We start from the raw sequence: 22,008 nt of genomic DNA, 5'->3' as shown, positions 1-22,008 counted from the left end.
AAAAACACTACTGCTACTACATCAATTACAACAACAACAACACCTACTGCAACAACAACAACTACTACTACTAATACAGCTACTACATCTACAACTACTACTACTACTGCTGCTGCTGCTGTCGCTACTATGAAGTCTATTTGGCTATTTGTAAGTGTAAGGTGTTCTATATGTGTTCTTATTCCCCATAAGAACTTTTGTAGAACTTACTGGTTCTTAAAGCGTTCTAGATGTGTTCTAGAACTACATTTTAAAACATTTTTAGAAATTTTTGACCATATTTTGTCTTTGAAATGTTCTAAAAAGGTTCTTGAAATTATTGGAACAGTTTCAGTCCGAAGCCATTTTCCACAAATGTTCTGGATTTATTCTAAAAAAACTGTTTTGGAACAATTCCAGAACATACGTTTTAGAACACAAATATGGAACAGTTCCAGAACTGTTCCAATTTCTAGAACAAATTTATAATTATCTGTATTGCATTTTTTTTTAAATACAAAATACATGATGCAAATAAATTCATACATGTATTAAACTACAAATACATTTCAGAGAACCAGCGAAAATTTTCTAAGTTATTTTCCATTGATTTCCATCCAAGACAATGTATAAGTTATTTTCCATAAGGATTTCCGTTGAAAAAAAATGGCTAAGTCCAACTTTCCATGGTGTTTTCCACACATTCCGTGAAATGCATGGAATTTTAGTCGAGATTCCGTGGAATTCCATAACAGATGGAAAATTGGCAAGTGGGTGGAATTCCATCAAATTCCATGGATTTCCATCGATTTCCGTAGAATTCCATAATATTTTCTATGGAATTCAATAGAAAAGTGCTAATGACTATGGCAGATCTACGGACATTATGCACGTCATTTCATTTTGTTCCTACGTCAAAAATTTTGGTAACTCTGGCAACAAATAAAAAAAAATATATTTCTGACAATGGTGGAACAGGTAGGGGACATATATTGCTTCGCAATAGTCTTGTTAAATCTGTCTAGAACTCTTGCTTGTCTCGTTCTTAAAGTATCTAACAAAATCAGAGTTTTGTAATATTTAATAGATGGTCGTGGTCAAGGTAAACCAAAATTTGATTCTTTGCTCACTTTATTTACTAATAATTTAATCATGTATCAGTGTATTTTTCTTTTAGCATAGATTTAAAGATAGTTTGAAGACGCTACTTTGATTAATTAAAAGTTTTCCATATGCTTGAGCAGGGCCAAGGCACAACAGAGATCATCATAGAAACTACGAGTGTGCAGGAGATGACGTCATGGTTGAAGGAACTGAAGTGCTGTATTTCCCCATCCCCTCCGGCCATCATGGATGAAGCTCTCCCTGAGAGGTGTGTTACCAAGTGTACATTTATTCTAACGCCATAGGAATTATATGAGTCGTGCTCTGTGAAAAGGGGGTTTAATGCATGTGCGTAAAGTGTCATCCCAGATTAGCCTGTGCAGTCCTCACAGGCTTATCAGGGAGGACACTTTCCGCTGTTATGACATTTTTGTTTAAATTAAGTCTCTTCTTATCAAAAATCCAATTTAGGCGGAAAGTGTCATCCCTGATTAGCCTGTGCAAACTGCACAGGCTAATTTGGGACGACACTTTACGCACATGCATTAAGCTCTGTTTTCTCAGAACGCGACTGATATTGAACAGTGAGAGAATGAGCTGTATATTTTAACAGCTTGAGATAGATATAGCATAATGTGTGTGTTGTATGCCAGGAAGGTAAAACATTGTGAAGCTTTGTAATACTAGAGTCTCCTTATGCCAAATACAGTCAATGTATGAGGGGAATATGTTGACCAAATGAAACAGTATTATACTGTACACTGCTTCTTATGCATGAGTTGTTCTTCTGCCTATAAGCAGTGTGCACCTTTGTAATACCATACATTTGTGTATACACATTAAACCACCTAAACCGAAGATGAAAGTCAAATAGAAAAATGAATTATGTAAGTATATCAAGAAAACATTATAAAAAGCCATTATGGTGCAGTTTAAATGCTATCTTGTACCTGTTCCTCGTTAATGTAAATTAGAACTTACATGTAAACATATATATGCACAAAGTGATAATATTTGGTTCACAATACCATTTTTTTCGTCAGGTAATTTGTCACCCTCTATGGCATTTTATAGTATTTTCAGAAAGCTGTTAAGATCCAATACACGCATACAGAAATAAATAAGTACACAAATTAACACTTTTTCATGTCAACATAGTTTTCTGTTTGTAAAGGCCCAGTCTCACTATGATGCCGGTGGAGCCCCGGTGCGTGATCCGGAATCTACCGGGATGAACCGGGGCTCCTTGGGAACAACCAGGATGAACCGGGGGCCACCGGGTAAGTATTAAAATGTTTAACACCCCTGGGATGAACCGGGAGTCACCTGGAAGGATCAGTAGTGACTGGTCCGGCACCGTAAACAATCGGGACAGTACCTGGAACAACCGGGACGGCACCCTAGCTCCATCGGGGCCCATACAGACCCCAGCAGAGCTATGGCAAGGTTGTTGCTAATGGTGCCCAGGTAAAGCCCCATTATATGCCGACAGAGTTCCGGAATAGCTACGGAACATCGGTAAACCGGGGCTCTGTCGGGACGCCACCGGCATTCACCGGGGCTCCGTCTGGGCATTTCTGGCGACGACCCCCGATTCAACAGTGGCGTTGCCGTAGCTCTGCCAGGGTCTGATGCCGGTATAGCACCACTGAGTGCCAGCAGAGTTAGGGTATACCGGGGCTCTGCCAGGAAGCTGCCGGCTTTCACCGGGGCTTCACCTGGGCATTACTAGGCTTTCTACCAGGGCTTCACCGTGATAAACTCTGTCGGGTTGTTGACTGGCTTCAACTGGGGCGGCATCGGGAAATAGTGTGACCATGTTAAAAAATTTCGACAAATAATCCCCATTCTAGCATGTTGACAGGTGTTAGCAAACCAGGATCGACTGGGCTCTACCGGAAATAGTGAGACTTGGGCTTAAGTCCCCCTGATCAATAGTTACATGTATCTTATGCCCGTAGAAAAGATTTTTATGATTAATTTCCAGCCATACAAAATACAGTAGAAATTTGTTGGAAATATTTCAATATTTGATGACAAAGTAACATTTTTCAGTCGACCAAGACTTGCTTCAGCTCCAGGGGACACAATTTACAGAGAAGAATCAGGTAGGAGAGTTGTAACTAATATCTCAAGCTTTATATATCATTATTTATATATTATAATTATAGTATAACTTAATTTCTTGTGACTTCTGTGTATTTAATTCTTTTCTGCTTGAATTTTTTTGAAATTGTTGTTCACGTAAACATAACTTTATATGTGTTACAACTATATTTGCTTGTAAATAAATAATAATTTTATTTTATTGGCATGGTATTATTGGAAGTGATATTTTTTATTGTCGTATTAACTATTACATTTATTCCCTTTGCAAATACTTTGTATGTGTACTCTTTCAAGTATTCATAACATGCTTGACAATTAACATACAATTATTGCTACATGTATGACTTGTCTGGCATTGTCACAAATTCTTAGCTTATATACATGTAGTTTTAGAATAAACAGTACAAGTAAATGATTTTATTTGTTCATATATTACAGTGTACTATGTTAAAGTTGATGGTGTTGTACAAAATGGTAATTATGTTGTGAAATTAACATATTATTTTCAATTAAATTAAATCCATCTAAACTCTAATATAAGTAATGCCATGTTCATTTATGCCCAAAGACATATACAAGTCAAACTATTTTTATGTCCCCCACTATAGTAGTGGGGGACATATTGTTTTTGCCCTGTCTGTCTGTTGGTCTGTTGGTCTGTCTGTTGGTCTGTTGGTCTGTTTGCGCCAACTTTAACATTTTGCAATAACTTTTGTTATATTGAAGATAGCAACTTCATATTTGGCATGCATGTGTATCTCATGAAGCTGCACATTTTGAGTGGTGAAAGTTCAAGGTCAAGGTCATCCTTCAAGGTCAGAGGTCAAATATATGTGGCCAAAATTGCTCATTTTATGAATACTTTTGCAATATTTAAGATAGCAACTTGATATTTGGCATGCATGTGTATCTCATGGAGCTGCACATTTTGAGTGGTGAAAGGTCAAGGTCATCCTTCAAGGCCAGAGGTCAAATACATGTGGCCCAAATCGCTTATTTTATAAATACTTTTGCAATATTGAAGATAGCAACTTGATATTTGGCATGCATGTGCATCTCATGGAGCTGCACATTTTGAGTGGCGAAAGGTCATGGTCAAGGTCATCCTTCAAGGTCAGAGGTCAAATATATGTGGCCCAAATCACTTAGTTTATGAATACTTTTGCAATATTGAAGATAGCAACTTGATATTTGGCATGCATGTGTATCTCATGGAGCTGCACATTTTGAGTGGTGAAAGGTCAAGGTCATCCTTCACAAGGTCAAGGTCATCCTTCAAGGTCAAACATCATATAGGGGGACATTGTGTTTCACAAACACATCTTGTTACATTTATCATTAAATCAGACCAAACACTTAAACAAAGGAAGTGAGTAAAATTGACTACATACTAAAAACGACAGTGATTGTTTGTCAACATCTAAAGATCTTTGACTCTATTATGTTTAAAACAATTTTGCTTTCACACATTGCATTACTCTAAAATGTGCGTCCAAGTAAAACAATTACTTAAGTTATCATATAACCATTGAATATAAGTTTTCACTACCGTGTTTATATTGAGTATAATGGATGCAGTGTGAAGATTAACCTTGGAACAATGGCCACTGTGAAGTGCCCACAAGAATAGGGTCATGAAGTGAAGATTTTGTTGTATGTATATCAGTCAATATGGTTCAAGATTATCTATTTCGCAAATTTGAATAAGCTGTAAGATTTAATTTATTTGTAACCTCTGGACCATGCACTATTAAATTTAAAGCATGAAATACGTAATAAAACACTTTTTTTATACATTAATTAAACAAATTCTATGCTTATAATAAAAAAATTGTCCTTAAATAATATTAAATTTTAGTTGATTGCTCTCTGACTCAAATATTTTTAATCTTATAATCATCTGACTTGATAAATCAAATCCAGACCTTTAACCCTTTCCAACATAAGGAGCTAAGTGAAAAGGGCTTTTGCAACCAGCAAACTTGCAGTTCGTTTGGGTTTTGTCATTCTGTTTGCTGATCATCAGTATAAGGATGGAAATGAAGCCTTGCTGCTCATCAGTATAAGGGTTGGAAATGAAGCCTTGCTGCTCAACAGTATAAGGGTGGAAATGAAGCCTTGCTGCTCATCAGTATAAAGGTTGGAAATGAAGCCTTGCTGCTCATCAGTATAAGGGTTGGAAATGAAGCCTTGCTGCTCATCAGTATAAGGGTGGAAATGAAGCCTTGCTTGCTCATCAGTATAAGGGTGGAAATGAAGCCTTGCTGCTCATCAGTATAAGGGTGGAAATGAAGCCTTGCTGCTCATCAGTATAAGGGTTGGAAATGAGGCCTTGCTGCTCATCAGTATAAGGGTTGGAAATGAAGCCTTGCTGCTCATCAGTATAAGGGTGGAAATGAAGCCTTTCTGCTCATCAGTTTAAGGGTGGAAATGAAGCCTTGCTGCTCATCAGTATAAGGGTGGAAATGACGCCTTGCTGCTCATCAGTATAAGGGTGGAAATGAAGCCTTGCTGCTCATCAGTATAAGGGTTGGAAATGAAGCCTTGCTGCTCATCAGTATAAGGGTGGAAACGAAGCCTTGCTGCTCATCAGTATAAGGGTTGGAAATGAAGCCTTGCTGATCATCAGTAAAAGGGTTGGAAATGAAGCCTTGCTGCTCATCAGTATAAGAGTGGAAATGAAGCCTTGCTGCTCATCAGTATAAGGGTTGGAAATGAGGCCTTGCTGATCATCAGTATAAGGGTGGAAATGAAGCCTTTCTGCTCATCAGTATAAGGATGGAAATGAAGCCTTGCTGCTCATCAGTATAAGGGTTGGAAATGAAGCCTTTCTGCTTATCAGTATAAGGGTTGAAATGAAGCCTTTCTGCTTATCAGTATAAGGGTTGGAAATGAAGCCTTTCTGCTCATCAGTATAAGGGTGGAAATGAAGCCTTTCTGTTTATCAGTATAAGGGTTGGAAATGAAGCCATGCTGCTCATCAGTATAATGGTTGGAAATGAAGGCTTGCTGCTCATCAGTATAAGGGTGGAAATGAAGCCTTGCTGCTCATCAGTTTAAGGGTGGAAATGACGCCTTGCTGATCATCAGTATAAGGGTTGGAAATGAATCCTTGCTGCTCATCAGTATAAGGGTGGAAATGAAGCCTTGCTGCTCATCAGTATAAGGGTGGAAATGAAGCCTTGCTGCTCATCAGTATAAGGGTTGGAAATGAAGCCTTGCTGCTCATCAGTATAAGGGTGGAAATGAAGCCTTGCTGCTCATCAGTATAAGGGTGGAAATGAAGCCTTGCTGCTCATCAGTATAAGGGTGGAAATGAAGCCTTGCTGATCATCAGTATAAGGGTTGGAAATGAAGCCTTTCTGCTTATCAGTATAAGGGTTGAAATGAAGCCTTTCTGCTTATCAGTATAAGGGTTGGAAATGAAGCCTTTCTGCTCATCAGTATAAGGGTGGAAATGAAGCCTTGCTGCTTATCAGTATAAGGGTGGAAATGAAGCCTTTCTGCTTATCAGTATAAGGGTTGAAATGAAGCCTTTCTGCTTATCAGATAAGGGTTGGAAATGAAGCCTTGCTGCTCATCAGTATAAGGGTGGAAATGAAGCCTTGCTGCTAATCAGATTAAGGGTGGAAATGAAGCCTTGCTGATCATCAGTTTAAGGGTGGAAATGAAGCCTTGCTGCTCATCAGTATAAGGTTGGAAATGAGGCCTTTAACACTTAATTTTAGTAGGAAAGTTATTTAATTAAATGCAACTTTCTAAGGGAATACAAATGCTTCAAAATACATACATGTTTATAAGTGGTAAAGGGTTAAACAGGCGCATTAGTGACAAGTTGGCAATCTTGTTGAAAAATGGAATAATTGACTTATTATACATGAAGCTAATTGTTTCTAAATTCTGTTCCTTAAATCTCTTTTCAAACAGTAGGAAGTGAAGAAAAGAAGAAAACAGAAGTTTATTTTTCTTGGGTTTAAGAAATTGTGGACTTATAATGTGAATTGATGCTGTTCTTTATATGAAAAGTTATAATGTTTTCAAAAATATATATTATTTGAGAGGACAGAATGTGTTGTATACCTGTGTGCATCTGAAATAAGTTTTAATATACAGTTAAATTAAATGGAAATGTTGTATTTTGTCTGCACAGTGAAGAAATTGTTTAATAATTGTAAATTATAAGACTTAAAAAAATTAATTCCAGTAACCAGTATTATAATTTAAGATTGATATCCATGTATTCACACCAAAGTATTATTAATATTTATTTCAAATTCCAGTTCAATTAAACACTAACTTAGTGCAAGACTATTGACAGTCCTGTTTGCATTATAACTTTCCCCATATTTTGCCCAATTTTTAGCTCGACTGTTTTCGGAGGTATTTTCCCCGAGATATTGTCATAGCCACTCATTGTCCGTCATCCGCGTCGGGCTAAAACCTTTACATTGGCTCTAAAATCAAAGTGCTTCCACCTACAATTGAAACTTCATATGAAGATGCACCTTGATTAGTTCTACACGCCACACCCATTTTGGGGTCACTAGGTCAAAGGTTAAGGTCATTGTGACCTCTTAAAAAAATAATTTCATTTATTCAAAACTGCACCCGCAGCCAGGCGTTGGCACCTGTTATGTGGTGCTCTTGTTTATTCTAATTTATGGAATTGCAGATTTCATTATGATTTTGTCCAAAAGTGTTTTGCCTCTTTGTTTCATAAATGTTCATCTATATATTTCCCAAATTGTGCCATGATGCATTGTAACTTTTGCCAAATGTGTAGTTCTTGTTGGTATCAATGCAAGTTTTGTATTTTTCTCCTCAGAATCGCCCAGAGTGCCCCACCGTCATCGTAGTACCTCCCAGGGCAGTGTGAACAGTAACCCTCCAGAAATCCCACCCCGACCCCAGGGCTCTAGTCCCCGGTCACCAAACTTCCCGGGTGGAGACTTAGATGGTAATGTTTGATGTATACGGAAATAAACATAAATAAGTTAAACTTTATTCCAAAATTTGAAATAAACCCAAGTATATATTTCTCACAACAATTCGGTTATCTCAACTGACCAGAATTGATCAGTATTCGTCAAATACATTCTAAAGCTTAACTCTTCCATACTGATTTTCGCAAAAATTGTGCCAAAAAATGCCAAAAGCATAAAAAATACAAAACCTAATTGTGCACATATTGGAATCCTCAAGACTATTATTAACCTAGCTGTGACGTATGCACGCTTTGGGTCACGTGAGCGCATTTCAAAATAAAGAAGAACTTTTAAATAACACAACCAGTTTGTTTGTTTTTGGATCTTAATCCATTAATGTTAATACTTTGTACGTTTAAAGACATATTTTAAGTTGTTTTCTGTACATTTGCAAGTTACCTACCTTTATAACATATACAATATCAATTACGAAACAAACATGGCTGTGTGTGTAAAAAATGCATTACAACTGGACATACACGACACGCTAAACATTAGCTTAAAATAATCAAGTCAATTACATGTTCAAATAAAGATGGCTGCGCCCATGAATTAAACGTTAACAGGCATATAATATTGACAAGGTTAAAATAAATCATAGACAATTAAAAGTGTATCGGTAGAGATTTAAAGCAGAAATTTAAACTACGTGAAAACAAGCGGTCCATAGTAAAATTAACATGAGGCGGGATATACGAGTATTGAAAATGTAGACATAGAGCACATGGAGTGTATTAACAAATTAAATCGGCACTATAAAACAACATAATGTGAACATGATTTAAACGAAATGTGCATGTGTAAGACAGCATATATTTAAACTGGTATTGACATGACTATTGACCATTCATGCAAATGGCGTTGAAAACAATGATGCAATGGTCACGCGATTTTTCATGTGACCTGCGCATGTTAAAATTTAGATCATTAAATTGAAGCCCTATCCGGCTTTAACTGAAAATAATTTTGATAACAAGTTTTTGCTTTTTTTCATAAACTGGGATGAAATCAATTTCTGGTATTACCATTTTGCTAAAAATTATGGACATTGTGTTGCCTTGAAAGAAACACATGTGAATGTACTGTGAACAATGATAGAAGGGTATGGATAAGTAAAACTTGTATACAAAGTATGCAAGGTATTTTAAGTAGAGCAAAGTATTTAAAGTAGCGATGAAATGTGTACACATTCATGTGAGAATACAAATGATTGACAGATCACTTTGGTGAATGCAGTATAAACAATGATTAAGAGTTTGGATGCTTGTCAAACAACTTCAGTGTTTGCTTTTTTCTCACATTGATTTTCTTATTGTCATTATGATGCATGATTTAAATTTAGAAATTAAATTTTATTAATTATTGCCATAGTAATATGGCTTATCACATTCAACAGCTATGCGGCTAGTTTGAAGGTGACATACTTCTATACTGTATGTATTAAGACAATGTACTCATGTATAAGTCTAAATAAAATGTCTGTTCTGTTCTGTTCTGATAGTTTAAAGGTTAAAGTCACAGTCTAACATTGTGCATTTTTGTCCCCTACCGGTTTCACCGGAGGGGACTTGTGGTTTGCGCTCCGTCTGTCTGTCCGTCCGTCCGTCACACTTATCTGGATCCTGCGATAGCTTTGAAAGTTCTTAATATTTTTTCATGAAACTTGGAATTTAGATACCGGTAGATGGCAATATGGACATTATGCACGTAATTTCATTTTGTTCCTACGTCAAAAATTCTGGTTGCTATGGCAACAAATAGACTATAAATACTGCTGAAAATGGTGGTTTTCTGGATTCTGCAATTACTTTAAAAGTTCTTAACATTTTTTCATGAAACTTGAAAAATGGATAGATGGCAATATGGACATTATGCATGTCATTTCATTTTGTTCCTACGTCAAAAATTGTGGTTGCTGTGGCAACCAAAAAAATAATCTGAAAAAAGTGGAATTTCTGACATGGTGGAGCCGGTAGGGGACCATATTGCTTGACAATAGCCTTGTTTGTATTGATATTGTAAAAGTAGATTTAATTTATTTATATAACTTTTATTTTGCATGATCATATTGTGTAATGTAGTGGCTTAATTTTGTTATTTTGATTGGGAAAAGAACTGTTGTCTTAAAAGGAAATATGCAAATTTATCAGATGAACTAGATATAGCACGATGTTCCATCAATACCCTATCTTTTCACATAAATCATTAGAAGTACCATTTTTGTATGTCCATGAGTTGTCAGTTGGTGAGTAGGCATGGACGTGATGTAGGGAGAATACCTGCTGTTCCAGATACAGACATCAGTAATGTCAAATTTTGTGGATAGCTCACCAGAGAATAAAGTGCTTAGTGAGCTATTGGTATAGGTGACCTCTTAAGTGTTGTCCTGATGCTGTCAAAATCTGTGACTGTTATCCCACAAGACAGCTCACTCTATACCAAATCTTACCCAACTTTCATACTTTGTGTATGACCATTAAATATCACTTAGGATTATTATTTACTAGACCTATTGCCCTTTTTTATTGCAATATAATGCAAACATACAATTCATTGTAATCTGTATACAAGGAAGTACTTTGGGCCAAAATTGCAGTGACTTCTTGTTTTAAAATTGACATCAACTTATTCCTCACACAATCTATATGTAGACATGAGAACGCACACAAACCCATGATTCTGGAAAAAGCTATTCAAAATTGCCACTTTTCATACGCGTCTATTTTGCTGCTTTCAGGTGAGCCAGGCATAGAAGGTCTTTTGCGTGAGTACCCCTGGTTCCATGGCACACTCAGTCGACTGGAGGCAGCGCAGCTGGTACTGCAGCAGGGTTCCCTCGGTCATGGCGTGTTCCTTGTGCGCCAGAGTGAGACGCGCAAGGGCGAGTATGTCCTCACCTTCAACTTCCAGGCGAGGGCCAAGGTAGGTTGATTTTGTGAGTTTTTTTATGCCCCCAAATGGAATGATCAGGGGGTATATTGTTTTTGGCCTGTCTGTCTGTCTGTCTGTCTGTCTGTCTGTCTGTCTGTCTGTCTGTCTGTCTGTCTGTCTGTCTGTCTGTCTGTCTGTCTGTCTGTCTGTACTAAACTTTAACCTTGCTCATGGTTTGAGGTCACTAGGTCAAAGTTCAAGGTCACTGTGACCTTTACATTAAAAATTTAACCTTGTTTTTGAAATAGCTGCCGTGCGGCTTTAAAGCGCAGTTTAGAGTAAGGGGGCATTGTGTTTCACAAACACAGCTCTTGTTGTTTTGTTTTTTAGCTCACCTGAACCAACGTGCTCATAGTGAGCTGTTGTGATCGCCTTTTGTCCGTCGTCCGTTGTCTGTCGTGCGTTGTGCGACGTCAACATTTGCCTTGTTCACTCTTTAGAGGCCACATTTATTGTCCAATCTTCATGAAATTTGCTTCATGAAACTTGGTCAGAAGATTCATCCCGATAATATCTTGTTATCGCAGGTGAGCGACTTTGGGCCTTTCAGGCCCTCTTGTTTCAATTTTGACCCCAAGAAAGGGGTCTTTTTGCAGAAGTTTTATTTAGAATTTACAATTACCAGCAAGTTTTTTGAAGACTTAAGTGTTTTAATAAATAAACATACGTTTCGAAAAACATATTTTACATATATTGAACATGTGTGAAAAAATTCTAATTCAGATAAACTTAATAATGCATGCCTATTTCTAAATTTAGAAGAACATATTTAGCCGCTTTTGGCCTATAAGGAACCTTCATTCAACTGCTATTCATGATTCACTCTTCCAGCATCTACGCATGACAATCAACAATGAAGGCCAATGCAGAGTGCAGCACCTCTGGTTCAACACCATATTCGACATGCTTGAGCATTTCCGCACGCACCCAATACCTCTTGAATCTGGCGGGTCTTCGGATGTGACTTTAACAGACTATGTTGTGTCCCTGGATAGACACCTGACCCCTTCGAGGGGGTCACCGATCCTTGGTGCGCATCATAGGTCAAATTCGAACCCAAATGTAAATTCTTGGCAAAGTGGGGACATGCGAGACATCATCGTTATAAGCGGGTCAATACGTGCAAGGACAGAGTCAATTGAAAACGTTATGCGAGAACAAGGGCAACATAGCGGGAGTCAAGGCAATCAAGGTCGAGCCGTGGAAAATCATTACTCGTTTGTCTGACCAATTGTTTGCTTTTAGATTTGTTATACCTAGGCCCATATTGATGAAGCTCATAAACAGAAATTCATTAAATCTAAAAAAGCACTCAAGTTACTGTTTTTTCATGCTGGTTGAGGTCCATTTACCTTAAAATGTTTTTAAAGCAGTAATTATTGCTGATATTGATAATAAGTTAGCCATTTTAAAGCAAAAAACAATGGCTTTTAAATAGAAAATTTGATCTGAAGTTATATTGTTAGTACAACTTTAGTAAACATTTATTTTGGGGCTTATCAATACCTGCCTTGGGGCTATATTTCTAAACCAGCAGATTTTTTGTTTATTATGCCCCCCTTCGAAGAAGAGGGGGTATATTGCTTTGCACATGTCGGTCGGTCCGTCCACCAGGTGGTTTCCGGATGATAACTCAAGAACGCTTGGGCCTAGGATCATGAAACTTCATAGGTACATTGATCATGACTCGCAGATGACCCCTATTGATTTTGAGGTCACTAGGTCAAAGGTCAAAGTCACGGTGACCCGAAATAGTAAAATGGTTTCCGGATGATAACTCGAAAGCTTAGGCCTCGGATCATGAAACTTGATAGGTAGATTGATCATGACTCGCAGTTGACCCCTATTGATTTCCAGGTCACTAGATCAAAGGTCAAGGTCACAGTGACCCAAATAGTAAAATGGTTTCCGGATGATAACTCAAGAACGCTTAGGCCTAGGATCATGAAACTTGATAGGTAGATTGATCATGACTCGCAGATGACCCCTATTGATTTTCAGGTCACTAGGTCAAAGGTCAAGGTCACAGTGACCCGAAATAGTAAAATGGTTTCCGGATGATAATTCAAGAACGCTTATTCCAGTAGGATTATGAAACTTCGTAGGTAGATTGATAATGGCTGGCAGATGACCCCTATTGATTTTCAGGTCACTAGGTCAAAGGTCAAGGTCACGGTGACCCAAATTAGAAAAATGGTTTCCGGATGATTAGTCAAGAATGCTTATGCCTAGGATCATGAAACTTCATAGGTAAATTGATCATGACTCGCAGATGACCCCTATTGATTTTCAGGTCACTAGGTCAAAGTCACGGTGACCCGAAATAGTAAAATGGTGTCCGGATGATAACTCAAGAACACTTATGCCTAGGATCATGAAACTTGATAGGTAGATTGATCATGACTCGCAGTTGACCCCTATTGATTTTCAGGTCACTATATCAAAGGTCAAGGTCACGGTGACCTGAAATAGTATAATGGTTTCCGGATGATAACTCAAGAACGCTTAAGGCTAGGATCATGAAACTTCATAGGTACATTGATCATGACTGGCAGATGACCCCTATTGATTTTCAGGTCACTAGGTCAAAGGTCAAGGTCACAGTGACAAAAAACATATTCACACAATTGCTGTCACTACAACGGAGAGCCCATATGGGGGGCATGCATTTTTTACAAACAGCCCTTGTTGATTATTATTTTTCAGCTAATAAAATATTAATTGGACTTCTGCAGTATAGAAATAAAACAGTATGTTTTTTAAAATAAAGTGTGTTACATTTAAGTCAAGATTTCTTTTTAAAATAACTTAAAGAACTGCAAACATTAGTTTAGTTGAAAATAATGTAAAAATATATTAGATATAAAATGTGTCAATTTAAGATAATATGAGCCTTGTTCTGAGAAAACTGGGCTGAATGCATGTGCGTTAAGTGTCGTACCAGATTAGCCTGTGCAGTCTGCACAGGCTAATCCGGGACGACACTTTCCGCCTTATCTGGATTTTTGCTAAAAAGAAACTTTCTTTAAACGAAAACTACCATCAAAGCGGAAAGTGTTGTCCCTGATTAGCCTGTGCGGACTGCAAAGGCTAATCTGGGACAACACTTTACGCACATGCATTTCGCCCAATTTTCACAGAACACAGCACATATGTATGATTTTTGTTCCCTTGAAGCTTTTGTCAATATGGGCCCATGGCATTATTACGGTGAGAAATAATGGCAGATGGTATGGGAACAAAGGCATACAATCTGGGGATTATTGCCGTATAGTTTATTGCAAATGTCATAGAAAATGTAGAAGAAATGTTACATTATGTACATTATTTTAGTTGATTGCACATGTCCTTTTCATGGTTAGGTCAAACAAACTGTCTGCACAGGGAAAGTATTTGTATTTTCTCTTAAAAAATATTCTGATTATTAGTGGTGTGCTTAAATGTAAAAAATGGGAAATTTATTGATTTAAAAAAAGAAAATCATATAAGTACATATACAGGGTGCCTGATCAACGATGCTCACAGCGGTTTATACACAGGCTAGACAGAATGCAAACACACCTGTAAGAACGTTATTATTACAAATATATCAAGTTATTGAGATACATTTAAAATCCCTGCAAAAAAAAGTTTCATGCAGCTTAACTGTGTACATGAATGCTTTAGACAACAACTTTTTTGCCAAGAACAAACAGGAAATAAAGTAATTCTGTTATATTTAGCATTGCCATCATTAAAAATGTTCTTTTATGCACAAGTTGAAATTCTTAGGATGAATTGTTTTAAAAAGTTTTTTGGAAAAAAAACACCACGATGTGTTTACATGTACATCCATAAATGTTTAATTGTGAACCCCACAAAGTCAGATGATTATACACCCTGATATAGTATTTCGGGCATATAGGTCTGTACAATTTTCTACACAAATATTGATTGTATTGTGAATATTTTTTTTTCTTGTATACAAATTGTTAAGTTTTTGAATATTGTATATATTTATAAAAGCTGTTTGGAATGTTCTGTATTTATGAAGATGTTTTTAACACAAATTATACAAATGAGCCTGGCACATTGCAAGAGGGCAGTCTGCTCAGGCTAAATAGGGACAACATTTTTTTAGTTTTACCCTCTCAGTGCTGGAACCGAATTTTGAAGGCCTTTGCAAACAGTTTGGATCCAGATGAGACGCCACAAAATGTGGCGTCTCATCAGGATCCAAACTGTTTGCTATTCTGATAGTATTCTTTGAAAAAAATCGAAGAAAATGCTAATTTTAGAAATTCAGCAGACGACATTTTAGCAGATGACAAATTACCCAGCATTCAAAGGGTTAAACGGGTGTCTCTTCTTAGCAGAGAGCATAAACTCTAATTAGCCTGTGTGGACATGACAGGTTAATCTGTGGTAATATTTGTGCATATATATTGAGTCTCATTTTTCCAAAGCACTGCTATTGTATTTAATTCTTGTAATTTATTCAAGTTAAAAGAGAAACTAAGGAAATAAATAGAAAGGCTGTATATTTATTTTTTATACATACTTGTGTTAAAGGGGCCTATTACAGATTTTGGCATGTATTGAAGTTTGTCATTAAATGCTTTATATTGATAAATGTAAACATTGGAATGTAAAAGCTCTAGTAAAAAACAAAAATAAAATTAAAGAAAGAAAAAAAGTAACCCTCAAATGGGCTCAAACAACTGACCCCTGGAGTACAAGGTGCTTTCACCTACAACTTTGAAACTTCATATGTAGATGCACCTTGATGAGTTCTATATGCCACACCCATTTTTAGTTCACTAGGTCAAAGGTCAAGGTCACTGTGACCTCTAAAAAATGAAAAAATATATATAAAAAAATTCTGACAAGCTTTCACAGCCGAGCGTGGCACCCGTTATGCGGTGCTCTTGTTATAAACAACTGGTAGCAAGATGAGTTGCAGATAATTGGTCAGTAACCACATTTTAACTAAATCTTTTGACCTGTTAATTCTTTTCAGCTCAATTCAACAGTGAAAAATGCCCATAATATCACTTTAAAGGAGCATATCAATAGTTTTTCCACTTGCATACATACATGTATTAAAACAATGCATGTTCCTCTTTTAATGGATATATATCCCTGTAAAGATGTTTAATTTTGAATCTTAAAGAATAATTAAAGACAATGCAAAAATATTTGTGTATGCATGACTCAAGATGACACATGCCTTAGGTTCAGTGAGATTGTACCGCACCCCAGTCCTGTTGTTCATACTGGTTTATTTGAAACTAGAATACTGTATGAACCATGGATATACCCATTTAGGATATTGTTTCTTAATCAAATCTTGAGCTTAAAACTGTTGTTTCTCATCAAAAAAATATATGTCTAGGATAATATTACAAGAAATATGTGAATAATATATTCAGAAGGTTTCCATATAGGTTTTTAACATGTTTTTTTTTTGCTTTTTTTGACATATGCATGTGTTAACACGTTGATAGCTTATTAAATGCAAGTTCTTGAATTAGTTGGAACGTGTTTCTAAGGCCTGTCTTTTTTTGTGATTTTTTTCTGCACAATGATCTGTAACTGTTTAGACAATGCTTTTTTTCTTAAAGAAACATAAACTGTTGTTAATGTCAGCATGTTTTAGGCATGTTTTAGGCATGTTTCATAACTTTGATCATCCATTTAACATTGGTTATTTGGCAGTGTCAAGATGTGCACTTGTTTGTGTTATGCTGTTTCATTCCATGCACAAAATGGTTGTTTTGTCTGTTTTCATAGTTATAATCATTGTTGCCATGATTGTTGTTTTTCTCTTATCAGCACAGCCAATCTATGTTATGGACAGGGGTTGTAGTAATGGAGCATATTAAGACTTATTTTGTCCTTAGCTGTAAATCTGGAAAGTGTCCTTTTATAGTTTTCTCCGGGTTTAAACGGTACAGAATGAAATAACCTTCAAATGTCATCTGTCTAAAAATGTTACGTTCTAATTATCCTCAGTATGAATTTAATGGAGAATACTAATATAAAACTTTTGAGTGATCCTGCAAACGAGATGGTATATTTGTGTTGCACGTTTTCAAATATTATGTTATTGTAAATATTGCAATACATCTCAGCTTGATGCTAAAGTAAGTGTTTATATTGCAAAACTAGTAAGAAAATGCTAGATTGAGTGTTAATAATGCAATATTAGTAAAAATATACTCAATTAAGCATTGCATTTGCAATACTGGTAAATTGATGCCAATGTTAATCTTGTCATTGCAATATTTTTAAAGGGATGCTAAAAAGGTATTGCAATACTAGTTTATCTATGCTATGCATACTATTAGTCTGCATATTGCAATACATCTGTGTATTAGTAAATAGTAACTAAGCAACATGGCAATATTGCAATACTAGTAGATTAATGCTAAGGGAAGTGTTTAAAATGATAATATTAGTAAATCGATTCTAAATTAAGGATTGATGTTGCAATAAAAGTAAGAGTAGGCAGGAAAGTGTATTTGCTCGTCATTTCTTACTCAGTTACTATTGTTTCACACACAATATGTATTTCTGTTTTGTCTCTGTTTCATTATTTGTGCTTTTTGTTGGGCCTATTTGCCATGATAAGTTCTTGCCCTTAATATTTTGCAGTTTGTTACTGGATCATTTGTAAAAGAAAACATACATTTAAATGCTTTTTTTTTGTTTAATACAAAAATGCAGCTGTGTTCAATAAAGTGTATTTCATTGAATGAATTTTATATTTATGAATATTTATAGTGATTTCGTTTTCATGATATTGGTACATTATAAATAACTTTTTATGTCCCCCACTATAGTAGTGGGGGACATATTGTTTTTGCCCGGTCTGTTGGTTGGTCTGTTGGTTGGTTGGTCTGTTGGTTGGTTTGCGTCAACTTTAACATTTTGCAATAACTTTTGCTATATTGAATATAGCAACTTGATATTTGGCATGCATGTGTATCTAATGAAGCTGCACATTTTGAGTGGTGAAAGGTCAAGGTCAAGGTCATCCTTCAAGGTCAGAGGTCAAATATATGTGGCCAAAATCGCTCATTTTATGAATACTTTTGCAATATTGTAGATAGCAACTTGATATTTGGCATGCATGTGTATCTCATGAAGCTGCACATTTTGAGTGGTGAAAGATCAAGGTCAAGGTCATCTTGCAAGGTCAGAGGTCAAGTATATGTGGCCCAAATCGCTTATTTTATGAATACTTTTGCAATATTGAAGATAGCAACTTGATATTTGGCATGCATGTGAATCTCATGGAGCTGCACATTTTGAGTAGTGAAAGGTCAAGGTCAAGGTCATCCTTCTAGGTCAAATATATGGGTCAAAATTGCTCATGTAATGTCACTTCTGCAATATTGAAGCTAGCAATTTTATATTTGGCATGCATGTGTATCTCATGGAGCTGCACATTTTGAGTGGTGAAGGGTCAAGGTCATCCTTCAAGGTCAAACATCATATAGGGGGACATTGTGTTTCACAAACACATCTTGTTCTGTTGAAAAATTTATGTGATTACACATTTGCAAATATATCCTGTGCACATTCTTATCTTAACAAAATTAAGCAAAGTTGATTAATTGTACACAAATGTATGCTGTTTACTGTTTTGATCCTTAATCTGATTATAATACTTAGGGCCAAAGGATGTAGAGTTAACAGGAAACAGGCTGAAAAGAAATCAGGGCAAACAGACTCAGATTCTTTGTGCTTTATAGGTTAAAAATTTCTTTGTAAAAACAATCTTTTGATTATGAAAAATATAAAACATTACACTTAGTACCTAATTAGATAACTGTTTATTATTTTACACTTTAAAAGACTGTGGAGGGCGTGTTCTTGTCTGAGACCCCCCTTCACCCCCTCCCCCCCAAAAAAAAACAAATTTCAACAGGTGAGCAGCTTTTAACATATACCAGCTAACCATAGCCTTTGATCCTTTTAAAATTATACTAGCTGATTGAATTGGTCACTAGGTTGATTTCAAGAAAAAGCTTTTCAACTCTCTTGAGGCCACATTTGTTACTAAATTGAAAAACATTTCCGCCATGAGGAAGGGCAGTTTTCCTGAGCTGGCTATAGTAAAACTATTTGAGTCGTGTTCTGAGAAAACTGGGCATAATGTGCGTAAAGTGTCATCCCAGATTAGCCTGTGCAGTCCGCACAGGCTAATCGGGGACGACACTTTATGCTTTTATGACAATTTTTGTTTAAATGAAGTCTCTTCATAGCAAAAATCCAATTTAGGCAGAATGTGTCGTCCCTGATTAGCCTCTGCAGACTGCACAGGCTAATCTGGGACGACACTTTATGCAGATGCATTATGTCCAGTTTTCTCAAAACACGACTCATTTGAACACTCTAGACATCAAATATGTATCCAAAATGTTAAACTTGCTTGTTATATTTTTTCATGTGTATATAAGTTAAAATTGGTGTATATAAAGTGTACACTGGTCTTAAATTTAACTGATATACTGATTAATTTGGAAAGAGTTGATCAGAGATAACATACTTCATGAATTAATTGTTTAATTTATTGTATTTAATTACTACATGAGTGAAACCATCCTGCTATTATTGGATTGTAAACATCTAATAGGGGTTATATACCTAGTTTGTTCAATAAAGCCCAGAGGTATCAAATTATTATAGACTTATAACCTAAACAACTTTCAATATCTTACTCTCTGAAACTACCAGGGTTATATGCTAAACTTTTTGTGTTCCATCAAAGTTTGGTCCTCTACTAATTTTTTTTCAAACCAAGTCACTGGATTCAAACTTGGTCCCGCCCTAAGGGTTACTTGTGTTTTTTTTTAAAGTTGTTTTAATAATGTCTTAGACCATTTTAAATGTGTCACTTAGAGTAAAAGATTAAAGCCACAGTTATAACACAGTCATCACAAAATCGACATATAACAATTTTGTTTGTACATGTCTCAGGTGAGCGACCAAGGACCTTTACATCTCCTTTTAAACCATGCCCATGTGGTCAGGACTGGCCATGCTTCAGGCCTAACATAATTTTGTATCAACTTGATACATATTATAAAATATGGTGTCAGAGAATATCCCTTGTTATTGTTGTGGTTATCTGTTATCATAATACAATAACATTAAACTCTAAAGCCTCTAGGTATTGAGAGGTTTTTAAATATGTTCAACCTTACCGCAATTCAGGTCTATACAAATGGATTCAATTAAACACGATTCCTTTCATTATATAAGATCATAGACAATTTTTGTAATTAAATTTATATGTTTGTCAATTTATGTTCCTATTAATATATTTACCTATTTATATCATTATAGCACATTTTTTATTATTATGGTATGTTTTTGACAAACATATATATATATTAAATTAAAATTGTTTTGTCTTAGACTCAGATTTTAAGCTGTTGATGTTAAATCTATACATTCAGCCATGTAATAAATTATACAATATTGTTAGAATACTATTAAACAGTAGTAAACTGAGTTGTGGTTGCTATCATTGCAAAATAACATATTTATGTCTTTGCCATACATCCGTATGCAGCGCAACAAAAGCCCGCATTAATACGAACAGATAGACTGCACAAAAATACAAACCCGTATAAAAAGGCTATACAATGTTTATACAATCAGAATTTTCTTTTAAATATGGTGCTAGTAAATTTAAGTACCGTCTTCCGCATCCACATATATGGTATAATATTCTTAATACTCGCAAACATTCTTTTAATTGTATAGTTCGCCCACAATTTTCTGAGCACAACAAAAGAACATAATTCTGCTCAATTGCATATCGGAGTTATGGAACTTGCTCATTGTCTTCACACAATTACCCCCAACTCGTGTCTGCAGTAATTACTTAAGGCAACAGAATACTAAATCAAAGCGCTGAAGGCACTGGAGTTGTTCGCTATTGCATAATCTTAGACGCACCTCATTTGTCAAATTCAGGTGAACACTTTTTAATCGCAAGTTTGAAATAAACACAACGCATTCAAATTTAGTAAGAGTGTGTGTAAGCACACGGGTAGTTTATCATACTATTTATGTTATAGAGATAACTTGGACAAAATATCAATAGGATGCTCTTTTAAAACTTTCTGAAAACATTGAACATATTATGATAATGGGATAATGAGAACCTGTTAATATAAAATAAAATTTGCATTCACTATCATATTAAATGAACATCGTTGGAATATCGAATACCTATCTAACTTAGAATATAATTTCATGATGGGAATTCCCTATACAAAAATTACAAAACTTTTTTGACACCATATACAAATTCTATATGTACAATAAGATCTTCCTTAAATGACCTTTACATAACGTCAGAAGACACCAATGCATACATTCAAATATTTCATAGGCTGATTAGAGAGAAATTCTCTGAGCTTTGGCTACATCACCGTGTATGTGCACAGCGTAAAGGATGAAACACAGTTCCGTGTAAGGAAGTCCGGACTTCTCTCTACATGTTCAAACGACACATAGACAAAAATTGTGGCCCATTTAAAATTACGCGTTAAAATCCAACTCGCAGAATTTCCATGTGTGTAATTGGTCACTAAGTCGTCAGGGGAAGACGTAAGTGACTATAGATATACACAGTTTTGCTTTCGAGATTAGAAGACAAACACTACCGAAATAGTATAGGGTCACGATGGGAGGGAAATCGTTTCATTATCTAACCACACATGTTTGCCGTACTCTTTCAGCAAGTCTTGAAATCGTTCCTCAACGCCTGAAAAGGATACCCTTATTTGCCAGTTTGCTATTTTGAATTCAATTTTATATCGAACAGCATTGTGCTAAAATGTGCCATTTACAATATGCCATGAGAATTTTAAAGACCAGCGTCATGCTAAACGGGTCT

At 35.9% G+C, this 22,008-nt stretch overlaps 2 protein-coding genes across 4 annotated transcripts in view; one reads left to right on the top strand and one right to left on the bottom strand.

Annotated features, from left to right (window-relative positions):
- LOC127835242 (SH2B adapter protein 1-like) overlaps positions 1-20,612 on the top strand; it is a 53,094-nt gene extending 32,482 nt beyond the window's left edge. For all 3 annotated transcript variants that reach the window (XM_052361592.1, XM_052361585.1, XM_052361578.1), the window contains 5 exons: positions 1,224-1,351; positions 3,139-3,191; positions 8,018-8,149; positions 10,915-11,099; positions 11,940-20,612. In XM_052361592.1, coding sequence (XP_052217552.1) covers positions 1,224-1,351; positions 3,139-3,191; positions 8,018-8,149; positions 10,915-11,099; positions 11,940-12,335 — 894 coding nt within the window. In that variant the 3' untranslated portion in view covers positions 12,336-20,612. The remainder of the gene's footprint in view (positions 1-1,223; positions 1,352-3,138; positions 3,192-8,017; positions 8,150-10,914; positions 11,100-11,939) is intronic.
- Positions 1-22,008, bottom strand: part of LOC127835293 (sulfotransferase 1A1-like) — a 368,467-nt gene that overhangs the window by 242,059 nt on the left and 104,400 nt on the right. The gene's annotated exons all lie outside the window — the stretch shown is intronic.

The sequence above is a fragment of the Dreissena polymorpha genome, chromosome 1 (genome assembly GCF_020536995.1).
Source record: "Dreissena polymorpha isolate Duluth1 chromosome 1, UMN_Dpol_1.0, whole genome shotgun sequence".
In the NCBI taxonomy this organism is placed as follows: Eukaryota; Metazoa; Mollusca; class Bivalvia; order Myida; family Dreissenidae; genus Dreissena; species Dreissena polymorpha.
The sequence above is the reverse complement of the archived record's forward strand: the minus strand, read 5'-3'. Positions and strand labels throughout refer to the sequence as shown.